The sequence below is a fragment of the Acartia tonsa genome, chromosome 7 (assembly GCF_053477335.1).
Source record: "Acartia tonsa isolate MP-2025a chromosome 7, ASM5347733v1, whole genome shotgun sequence".
In the NCBI taxonomy this organism is placed as follows: Eukaryota; Metazoa; Arthropoda; class Copepoda; order Calanoida; family Acartiidae; genus Acartia; species Acartia tonsa.
The window spans coordinates 9,559,984-9,572,713 of NC_137266.1; the positions used below are offsets into that span (position 1 = coordinate 9,559,984).

Sequence of the window (12,730 nt, forward strand, 5' to 3'; positions counted from 1 at the left end):
TGAATTTAGATACTATTGACACTCTGCCAAAGTCAGCTTCTTTTATTTCAGATTTTTAGAATAACATAGACTCAAAGTATGGCTTGGTTAATTGAAAATGAAAATTCCTTTAATTTACAAAAAAATATGGAAGAATTTGTTGGTATATTTAGGGGGTTACAGTAACTTATGTTAACAACCTTAAAAAGGAACTTGGTTAAGTAAAAAAAAAACTATGAAATATATATTCGAGATATATCTGAAATTTATCAGAATAATATTCCTTTTCAATTAGATCAGTAGCTGGTGAAAGTTATGCATTTTTTTGGCCCAGAGTTTAGCAGTTAATCTGATTTGGAGAGAAATCAGCAGAATTCTAAATCTCCAGAGATATTAGAATGTTATTTAGAATAAGCAACAACCTATTTTTGGTTTGTAATTTTAAACTTTTAAATAAAGTTTTAGAAAAAGTGCGTATTTCGTGATTTTATCATTTGGTATATTTTATCCCTTTTAGCGTTAAAATTAACCAATCTTTTGAAATTATATTCAATGGTTTATTAAAGATTTAGAATTTAACAATATAATTGTTTAGAATTATCACGATTTCTTACAACTAAAATACGATCATCTTAGCTTGTATAACTTAAACCTCTGTGTTTTGAGTGATTTTGATTCCATACAAAGAAGTATGCTAGCATGCAATAATTGGTCTAATCTAAATGAAGAAATGCAATGCTAATGTAAAGGTGTTCTAAAATCAGCCATAAGAACATGTATTATACAACCAACCAAATCTTTAATGAATCAAGCGACTATTCAAGACTTCTTTGACAATAAGCTAGCAGTAAAGAAAGCTTTTTCGGGTCTCATCTCAACCAGCATTATATTAAAACGCATTGAAAATGGTCTTCTGTTACAAAGACCTTAGTTTTGAAGGGGATGGAGGGAATGGAGGGGTTGAGAATTGATAATAAATTAAACTAATACCCAAAATTCCAAAAAAAACTTCTCTAATTGGTTGACTCAAACATTTTGGGGACTTTTATTGGATTGTACAATGAAGCAGTGTCCAAACTTGTCTAAAAATGTTTCAATCTAAAGAAGGGTAATTTTGTGTATCATTTTTTCTTTCTTTGTCTTATCCCTTAGGACCCCTAAATTTTCCAAAATTATTTTCGTGAATAATTATCTATTTCTTAGGGTTGGATGAGTGAAAGGTGAAGAAAATGGTTTGATCTACTTTTCAGATTGATATTGAATGTTATATAAGTCACCAATAATCTGCACTTTCACATAATTTAAACCATCAATACTCTATAATGTCCTTCGTCTGTTAATACGCTATGCAATTACTATTTATCGCATAATATTATACACAGCTTTCAACGGATATTAGAAAGAAAAATTATAAGATTAAAACCAGTTTTTTTTTAGTCTTGAGGGACATTATTATTACATTATTGTATGTAATACGATGATATACATGATTTTTCAATATGGCTTAGATCCGGTTCTAACCCAGCGGATATTGGTTTAGATAATTGTTTTCGAAGCCATAATGGAATAGTTTTAAGAATACAATTTGTTAAACGTCCAGCTCTAGAGCCCTGATAACCCCCCTTATTTTGAAATTAGTAGGTATTTCTGATAATTTTGGTTCTAATCAAGTGAGGCTTCCTTTGAATAATGCGCATAACCTATCTATGATGCTATTTCCTATGAGTGCAGTTATGATTTTGTTATCCTCTTTTCAACAGAATATTCTAGTTTTAATGGATAAATTCTGCTTGTTTTAAATGTTGACTAAATTATTAATCATTTACATTTTTCTGCTACATATAACATTTATGCATATTTACTGTTCTTCTAATGTAACAGGCAAATATAGTCAGCTCAGGGAGGGAGGAGCCATTGGACTGTTAACCAAACTGGTACCAAATATCATAATAAAATATCTTATTTGTGTTAAATACTTGGGTACTTAAAAAAATTTAATTGTTGCATTAAAACTTGCAGGGTACAAACTGAAATTCCATTTATCTACATATATCTAAAAAGGGGGTACTTTTGTAAATTATTAATAAGGTCACGTACAATAATGTATTGTTCATTGTCTTATCTGTAAAGATTTCAGTCTAGATTATGGTTTAACAAATTTATGACATCCCTAAAAAATCTTAGGTAACTGATTTCAAGTCATGCATTAAAGTGCTTTTTATGATAAAATTGTTGTTGCAAAATTGCAATACAGGACATTATTCTACTTTTGGATTGATTGTAGAAATGACTTGCTTATAACATTGCACCCTGTTGTCCAAGGAATCATTATCCAAAAAATCGGATGATTAGTATAATAATCATATCGTAAAAAAGTTGTTTTCAAAAAGTAAAAAATCAGCATTATCTATAACGCTTTCAAAATCGTAACTAACTGTTATAGGAATCCTCATGCAAAGTTTGAAATCGATAGGACATTTCTAACATGTCCAAATTAACGAAAAGAGCTAACCATTGTGGACGGACTGACCCTATTTACAGAATAGCTTCGCTTTTTAAAATAGAAATGTCCTACTTTTTATTTGTATTCATAGTTCTAATCAGGGTTCGGAAGCCGCGCCTCAGCCGCGCATAAGCCTCAGTTTTAAACCTGCTTGTGAGCAGAAAAAGAAATTTTTGAAAGAAGGATTGTCTACTAAAGAGACAGTTTTATACATCCAGCTAAATTTTATAGTGATAAAATGACGATTTCACTGAGGCTTACACGCGGCTTACGCGCGGCTTCCGATCCCTGGTTCTAATTCTCTTTTTCAATTAATGATTCTTTTTACAAATTCTGAAAACTATACATAATTCCATTATATTATTTTCTGTAACCAAAAATAAAAGTAATCAAAGTTAGGAAATTATATTTTCATATTCTTGTAATGATATACACATTACAAATATATTTTTATTTTTAAGAATTAATATAAAAAATTGTATTGTACATAAAATAATTTTTCGTTTGGATAAGAGGTTTCGTGATTGTTTCTCCTCTAGCCTCTAGGAAAGGAAAAAGAGGCCAGAGATTGCCGAAAACCAACCAAAGACTTTTTTCATGTACAATCAATTTGGAACGGCAGACTTAGAGATCTTTATCTTCAGACAAAAAAAACTTATTACTTTAAAGCAGCGTTGCGGAGCCGTTTGATTTTGGTGCGGCTCCAGCTCCGGCTCCGACCTAAAATCAAGAAAAAACTCGACATTTTTCCCCCACGTCTATTTTTGACTTTTGAAGGTTTTGAAAGTTAAATTTTTGATAAAAATGGACCAAATTAAATTTATAAAAAATCGCTATTTTCTAATACTTCAACAATCTCTACAACGCATATATTAAATTGGTTTTAAAAATTTGGAGATGTTCAGATCAGCAACTCACGGTAATGGGGGTATAGAGTAGAATGTCAAAACCCCCTTTAAAATTGAAAATGGTTTCCCCGACTTCAACAAGGTAGTTGTCTAGAATACATCTCTACTTATACATTGATTGAACAAATATATTACTCTTCTTACGTTAATCATTAAAAAAGATGGCAATGGAATACGACTTTCTGTGCGATTTACTTGTTTCAAAAACAATATTCAACTAAAGAACCATTATTTGTTAATAAGTCCAATTTTCTTATTTATAGATAAACGGGTTTACCCTCCCCCTTTTCTTTAACCTCCCGGTGACGAGCGGATGCGTAACATATTGTGCCACAGTCGCGAGTATATATTTCCTGTGCGGTAAATATACATATTTGCATTGTCATAGAGATCCCTAACTTTATCACATATTGAAAATATTCTCATATTTCTAGCCTTTGCGGAAGGTTCTAATCCTACGGGACCAATTTCCTAACCCTGCAGGGCACTCATGAACATTTACCTAACCTAACCTGAAATAACCTATCAAATGCTACTATAAAAATACGACGAAACCCACTACTTCGTTTCCTTCCCACTAACAAAATGTTAAGTTCTTTTGAAGTGTGTTATTAATTTTTTCACTACCCCACCCCCTCCTCTTTAGCATTTTCTAAAAGTGGGATGACACCTAAATATATTTCAACTTTAAAATTTTCTTTTAACCGTTTACAAGATCTTAATGAACATAAAGACATACAGACAGACATAATGTAACGTAAGTTTAGAGGTTTGTCTTTGTTTATTCATTATAAAAAAAATCTTCCAAATTTTATTCAAAAATCTACTAAAGTAAATAGTATCTAATTATTCATAGTTTGCTGAATGGTAATTCGTTTAAATTCCAGCCCGTCACCGTGTCAAATCTAAAAATGTTAAATTTTTATCTGTTACTGCTTTTATAGTGCCTTGGGTCTATAAGAGGTCTGTTATCAATGACTGCTAAAGGTATAAAGTTTTTTTTAAATTCACTTATTTACTTTGAACATTTAAAAACGCAATATATAGTTTCTTTTTGTAAAGATCAAAATTTTAAAAGCCTACGGTTTTGAAATATTTTTTGAAAAGTTCAGAAGATTGCAAAAGCATTAAATTTCTTTAAGTTGAAGGTAAATAAGATTGAGATAAAATAAATGTCGATTTACAATTAAATTAAATGTATATCAAAACGTTTTATTGATATTATAAACTTGTGATTGATACAAAACTTTTTAGATGATTTTCAGCAGTAAGATAGGAACACTAATGGAAATGACACTAGATATTCTATACAATCGATATATCATTATATGGGTGTTGCACCAGATTTTTATGTACTCTAATAAAAAGATACTCGCAGCTTGCTAAAATATCGATAACCCCGACCACCACCCGTATCCCCTATCCTCCTACTGGAATGAACGAACTGACCGATAAATGAAGTTAATATTAGCAAACTAAATTGACGACAAATTTTCCCTGTCTATATATCCACGTGTTCTATATCCATTTCCTAAATAGAGTTAGAACACAGTTGTTACTTGGAAAGTGTTTACAAAAATATTGTCTCATTTAGATAGTGATTTTGTTATAGTAGAGAACATTTTCTTTCAATATAGCTCGTGTGTCCGTCCGTTAAACCGTATTGCAGACGTATTCCGACAATGACAGAGGCATAGCTATTTTTAGAAAATAACCATTTCTATGTGTTTATTATTTTTTCCTCTTTCTCTCTCTCTCTCTATCTATCTCTCTCTCTCATACTTTCGTTCTTTTTTTTTCTCTATCTTTTCTTTTCTCCTTTAATTCTTTTATTATGAAGCCCTTTTGTTCACCTTATAATTTCAGAATAATATAATAAGAACTTACAATTGGAAAAACTCTTTCTTGTTATTTATTGACGATGTAATGTTTAGAAAAGATAGTACTGTGATAATCGTTACAGACATACATACAGACAGAAGATAGAGTGAGGGAATTAAAACCCAATAGAACACATTAAGCCTACTAAAAGTTTATTTAAACTTTTTAATAATTCTTTATAGAAATATTGTTATTCTGACTATAAAGAGGTTGTATCAAAGTGCAAAGATAGCGTTACACACAGCCATACTGGCAGACAGAGTAAATTGGAAACATACCTTTGCCTATACACTCTTTTCTTCAAAACAAAAGTGAAATAACAAACTTGAAATTTTCAGATAATTTGATAAACCAAAGAAAATACTATAAGATTTTTGTTGTGAAAAATGTCATCATTATTCCAGTTATTAGGCGGCTACCGGCCTTTCTTCCAAATAGAAAGATGCATCATTGACAACACTACATTTAGACTACATTATCAGGTTTTAGATTTTTTTCATTTTTGGAAGGTTGGGAATTATTTTCAATTTATTAGAGCAAGCACTAATTTAAAAAAAATAAGTGTTGGGGGGGGGGGGGTAGATATACCACACTTTTCTGGGATCTTGCTGAGTCAAGTATCAACTGTTTGGAATATCAAAGGATGACTCCATGCAAAATTTGAGCCGGATCCGGCCAAAACCGGCCGTGAATTTTATGAAAAACCGGTTTTTTCCGGTTTTTTGGGGGTATCTGTAAATCGATTCAGCTGGAGCAAAACCGGTTAGAGGTACAAAAAATTTTACTTCACATGAAATTTAGCCAATGCAATTGCCTACAAAAATGTACTTCATCATCAACTTGATTGGACAACTCTTTCCCCTCCTAAATGTCCATTAAAACCTCGGAAACGGCAAAAATCGCCAAAAATCACGCCTTCGGCGGCAAATAACGGCTAAACGGTCAGCCGGAGGCGAATGAAACATAAATAAAGAAATGTCTGCCTCAAAAAGTTGTTCAACATCAAAGAGATGCTTGAAGTCTCTAAAACGACTCCTTCCCCTCCTTTAAGGGGAAAAACTGAAAAAACGTGATTTTCAAAAGTATCCCCACTTCGTGGGTGTGGGGGGCACTGAACCTGTCACCCCAGGGTCACCAAATATAAAGTCTAGGCGGCCCACAATGCTGAATTTTCACCAAGTGAAAGTCTTGTGTCATTATCTTTTATGAGAAAAAAGTTATTAATTAATTAAAATTTCAAATTGTGATTTTTTGATGGATTTCTTTGATGAAATGACAGGCTGGTCAATTTTTAGGCCATTTTTTGCTGTTTTCGGCCCGCCACGCCCAAACGGTTTGAGTTAATCTCACGGGACCTTTTGCCCGACCTAAGCCTGGTTATTTGTAAGGTCTAAGAAAAAAAAATCCCGGATTGGATGAAGCACGACGTCGCTGCGTGCCGTCAAAAATCGCTGGTCGGCTCATTTTGCCCCCTCAAACCCTCACCTCGTGCCATTTTTCTGTGTAAAGATTATAATTATAATCTTTTGCGTAAGTCTGTTTTTTTCCTAGACCTCATAAATAACCAGACTTAGGTTGGGCAAAAGGTCCCGTGAGATTATCTCAAACCGTTTGGGCGTGACGGCCCAAAAACCGCAAAAAATGGCCTAAAAATTGATGGGCCTGTCATTTCATCAAAGAAATCCATCAAAAAATCACAATTTGAAATTTTAATTAATTAATAACTTTTTTCTCATAAGAGATAATGACACAAGACTTTCACTTGGTGAAAATTCAGCATTGTGGGCCGCCTAGACTTTATATTTGGTGACCCTGGGGTGACAGGTTCAGTGCCCCCCACACCCACGAAGTGGGCATACTTTTGAAAATCACGTTTTTTCAGTTTTTCCCCTTAAAGGAGGGGAAGGAGTCGTTTTAGAGACTTCAAGCATCTCTTTGATGTTGAACAACTTTTTGAGGCAGACATTTCTTTATTTATGTTTCATTCGCCTCCGGCTGACCGTTTAGCCGTTATTTGCCGCCGAAGGCGTGATTTTTGGCGATTTTTGCCGTTTCCGAGGTTTTAATGGACATTTAGGAGGGGAAAGAGTTGTCCAATCAAGTTGATGATGAAGTACATTTTTGTAGGCAATTGCATTGGCTAAATTTCATGTGAAGTAAAATTTTTTGTACCTCTAACCGGTTTTGCTCCAGCTGAATCGATTTACAGATACCCCCTAAAAACCGGAAAAAACCGGTTTTTCATAAAATTCACGGCCGGTTTTGGCCGGATCCGGCTCAAATTTTGCATGGAGTCATCCTTTGATATTCCCAACAGTTGATACTTGACTCAGCAAGATCCCAGAAAAGTGTGGTATATCTAGGGGGGGGGGTGGAAGAAGGTTAGTTTTTTGTCCTATTACTATTCCGGAATGGGACCCTAATCCTGCGGGCTTTTACATGCCATGCTCTGCCCCTGCGGGGCTACCTATTACCAAAAATAATAAAGAAATGTCCCTGCTCCCCAATGTGTAGTAACAATTTTGAAAAACAATGAATGAAAGTGCATTAGCACATAATCAGGTGCAATTTATTTCCATGCGAAGTTAGGACTTCCATTCAAGTGTATTTAATCAAATTGAAGCTTTTTATAATGCCTATGATTATTACGTCATACTGGCCTACCATTGGTCAATTAAAATATATACTAGCATGCCATTTGTAATTTAGTCTGTGTATTGGCCTATCGTTGGTCATTTGTATTTTATGGCGTCATTTTTAATAGGGACTATAATAAGATTCAATCATATTGTTATTTTGTCAAACTTCTGTTGCTTGCACTAACTCAATTCTCTGTTTTAGTATACCTTCGCCATACTGCTAGTGTGCAGTGTATTGACAACAGCCAAGCAATACTGGGGAGATCCAATTGACTGTGTTATAGAAGGAGTACCTGCAGGTTTATAAACATTACAATAATGTTACATACTACTTTTAAAAATGTGGCAAAATAAGCTTTCCATTGAAATTTTTATGATCCCTATATAAAAGTAACAAGGTCTGTGTATGTTTGCCTGTCTGTCTGTTCCGAAGGATCTCACTAAGTCCTGAACCGATATGGTTCTCCTTTACGATGTAGATTCTCATAGAATCATTGTTGAAGAATTCAACCCCCCTCCTACTTTATTTTCTTCAGATGCCATATTCTCTAACATAAACTTATGGATTGTACTTACCCTTACATGCTTGAATTCGATCGGCGAAAAGCATTTAGGGGGACTTTATGTTAGGGGGAGGGGTAATTGACTTCCATCCCCATTTTAAATTTTAGTTTTAAAACACAAGAAGGTAAAATATTTAGAGAGGGGGTAATCATTTTCCTTGTGGGGATGTTGGTACTCGCCCACAAAAATTAGTTATAAACCTTTCCTGGAGAAGCTAAATTGTAAAGAAGAACCATATCGGTTCAACGGTTAGCAGTATCCTTTAGTACAGACAGACAGACAGACTTGTACTTTTATATCAAGGATAGATAATCTTGAATAGTATTATTATTCATAGGTGTATTTAAGACATATTGCTGGATCCATGGAACTTTTACTCTACCTGCACAATTAACAGGTATAAATATTTCATATTGCTGGATCCATGGAACTTTTACTCTACCTGCACAATTAACAGGTATAAATATTTCATATTGCTGGATCCATGGAACTTTTACTCTACCTGCACAATTAACAGGTATAAATATTTCATATTGCTGGATCCATGGAACTTTTACTCTACCTGAACAATTAACAATTGAATTCACTCACATAATACTTTCTTCCATCCCAATATAGTGTAGTAGCAAAAGTAGATAATCTTGAAAATTTCATCCTTACATCAGCAGAAGGAAAATCTTATGAAAGCCCTATCATTATCTATACATGTATAAATATATTTTCATAATTCTCATAAACCGTAGAAATGAAGAAAGAAAACTACAATTGTTCTTTTATAACCTGGAAAAAATCTCTATGGAAAACAACCCTCTGTTGAAGGATGAGAATATAATTTGAAATATAAGTGAAATCCTTTAAATGTCTTAGGGATGAACTATACTATTCTCTAATTTTCATCTATAGATCATATTTATGCAAAAGTTTAACCACTAGAATTAATATAGAACCAACTGAAATCAGCATTGATACCTTTGACTGACAAATTTATTGATTATGCTTACCCAAGGTCGCTTGGGACGTGACTATGCCCATCCAGGAGTTGGACCTTATCCACTTATACCAGAAATTAATACATATGATTATGGACTTGTTAAGGTAAGACAAAAATTGAAGTGGTCATTTTTTCTAGGGTTGATTTATCTTGGGACTGTGGTGGTACCCTTCCCAAAGTAGCTATTAGCCTTCCTAGGACCAATAAGAAGCTACACTATGAAAGAGAACCTTATCGGTTCAGCAGTTAGTGAGATCCTTTGGTACACACAGACAGACAATCAGACAATTTTATCCTTTGACTTTCTTATAAGGATATGTGTAAATTTATATGTTTGTTAATCAAATAAACACACAGACATTTAAATATTGGCTAATAGTTTTATTTAATTTTCAAATAAAGTCACGGTAATATAATTTAGGTAACCAACGACGGAGATGAGATAAGACATGCCTGGTACCAATGGGTGGCTTTTGTTCTTTTCTTTCAGGTGGATAGCCTAGCGGTTTATTTTAGTACTAACATCATTCTCACAAACCATAGATATATAAGTTGAAACTAAATTCTAAACTTTTTGTTTCCACTACAGTATGATATTGATCTTACATTTGTAAACATACTTGTAACTTTATCAGGTAAATGCACATGATATAGATTTCTTAAATCATAACTGAACGGTTGGGGGTTGATATATTAATTAGGTGGGAAAGGATTAAACGAGGGAATAATAATCTCGAAGAATAAATTTAGAAGTGATAAATATTAATCTCACTGCTCATTATAATGTTTTTTTTGCAATCATAAATTCTTCTTCACTTTCTTGATTATTACTGCTTTTAGGATTGCTGTTCTATTTTCATTTAAGATTAAGAAAGTCAGTATATCAAGATAATTTATGTTTATTAATTTGACTGTTTAAGATTAAATCTCCTAGCGTTTAAAAATAAAACTAATATTTAAGGCTTTGCTGTGCTATATTCCCCATTTCATATGGGAGAATTGGGAAGGGGGAAAACTTGGAATGTTACTTCAGGTAAGGAACTGCAAGTAACGTCGCTACTCTAAAACTAGAACATGTCTGGTTTGAATGTCTGTGGTTACTTGAATGAAGTCTAATCATTATAAGGAAATAGAATTTGAAGTTTAATCAGATTTTCTCAAAAAAGGTCTAAATTATGATCTTATGTATTCTGTTGAACAATATATTGAACATCCAGGCTTTTTAATCTAGTGGGAATAAAATTCTGAATCCATAATAGGGATGGTATTGTTCAACTTTAGCGAGTGATGGATATTACCCACCTAGATTTATCAGGGGATGGGGGGAGGGATGTAAACCCACATTTTGGGTGTGAAACAACTAAATTTTATTTGATTTGTAATAAAGGAGGTTTTGGAGGTTGATAGAGTTTTAAACTCCTGGAGTGTTAAATAATATTCTAATATCTTAGGATTTGAATGGTTATGTATTAGACGGAGCAGAAATGACAATTAATAAAAGGTAATTTTCTGGACTAAAAATGAACAAGGATGACATTATTCATAAAAGTACAGTAAAAATACCATGAAAAAAAAAATAATTTAATTTAATTCAAGAGCAGCAAAAAAAATATGAAAGAAAAATAGTTTTTCTTTGAATGTCACATCTCTCACCATTTTAAATTTATCTATATATGCGTATTCATGTTCTATTATGATAGGACAATACAATTTGTAGATTTTAATCAAGGATGACAACATCCATAAAAGCGAAGCACTGAAACGGTAGGACAAACGGACATTAACACTTGTATAATGTCAGAACTGGATAATCAGAATATAAATGTATAAGAATCAAAGCAAAATTGTAAGTAAAATTGTTGAAAAACTGCTTGATACAGAATAATGTTTATGGACATACTTACAACTTTAGAACTTGATTATAGAGATGCTTCGCTTATAAAATTGTACTTTGTTGTCCTAGGAATCAGTATACCAAAAATCAGATCAATCGGATTATTATATCACATAAAAATTAGTTGTTAAAACAGTTTTAAAAAATCAACATGTTTAAAATGGACGTACGGACATTCTGGTAATGATTATAGAGTTGCTACGCTTTCTAAATCGTACCTAACTACTACAGGAATCACCATGCAAAGTTTTAAATCAATAGGACAATTCTAACATGCCTAAATTAACGAAAAAAGCTATCCGTTACGGACGGACGTACGGACGGACCGACCCTAATTATAGAAAAGCTTCGCTTTAAAAAAAAATCTTTTAAAAATAAAAATAAAAATCACGCAACCTTTTTAAGTCACAAAATGGAGAGAACAAATATTTTCACCCAAATATTTAATATTCAGGAAATTAGTGGTGAATTATCTAACAAGGACGTTACATGCGCATAACATTTATGTTTCAAAGTAAGTAGACTATGATGATTCAGTATCACAGCTGCTACTCCCTGAACAAGGATTATCTTTTGTAAATTGACCAATGTCATCCAATATCAAACTATTCTTTTGTGGACATAATAAACCTTGTTTAACAAAAAATAAATGGAAATTATTAGTTCAAGTTTTAAATTTGACAAATATTTAAAAGATATATTTTAAATGAATTGATATCGGTTTAGCTGTGTTTCAAATAATCATAGACATGTAATATGAATTCAATACACTGTGTTTAATTGTTTAAATCTAAAAAACATCAGTTGGTTTATAAAATAACTAGCGGCTTCACCCCTAGCCTCTAGGGACTTTGCCCCAAGAGGTGATCAAAAAAAAAATTTTGGTGAAATTCGTAAAAGGACCAAGGAAATCTTCAGCAAAAAAAAGGACCAAGGAAATCTTCAGCAAAAAAAAAGGACCAGGGAAATCTTCAGGGAAAAAAAATGGGTGGGATTTTTTTTTTTTTTTTTTTTTTGGGGGGGGGGTGGGGGGTGTCCCACCCCATAAAAAAAGCCTAAAACCACCACAGAACCAGTAGGTATATTCCCTGAAGAGTAGAATCCAATCGGTTCAGTGGTTGCCGAGATCTTAAGGGACGGACAGACGGACGGACAGACATCATTCTACTTTGTATTATAGATAACATGTTATTTTAAAAAGTAACTTTTGTTGACATTTACTTCTTACTACAGCTTTAATTCTTCTCGTAATGTGGGTACGCAGTTAGATATTTTGTTATTTATGAATAAAATTATAATTTTAGATTTATTTTGTGTGAAATATTAAATATTGGAAATATATTAGGTAAGTATTTATTTAGTAATTAACAA

At 32.7% G+C, this 12,730-nt stretch overlaps 1 protein-coding gene across 1 annotated transcript; it reads left to right on the plus strand.

Annotated features, from left to right (window-relative positions):
• The first annotated feature begins 5,613 nt into the window (after positions 1–5,613).
• On the plus strand, positions 5,614–12,727 carry LOC145324154 (innexin inx2-like). Its single transcript, XM_080166780.1, has 9 exons — positions 5,614–5,753; positions 8,113–8,209; positions 8,812–8,871; positions 9,481–9,569; positions 9,887–9,955; positions 10,427–10,498; positions 10,917–10,966; positions 11,814–11,873; positions 12,664–12,727. Exons 1-9 carry the CDS (start codon positions 5,658–5,660, stop codon positions 12,725–12,727), a joined length of 657 nt encoding a protein of 218 aa, XP_080022906.1. The 5' UTR covers positions 5,614–5,657.
• Positions 12,728–12,730: the final 3 nt, after the last annotated feature.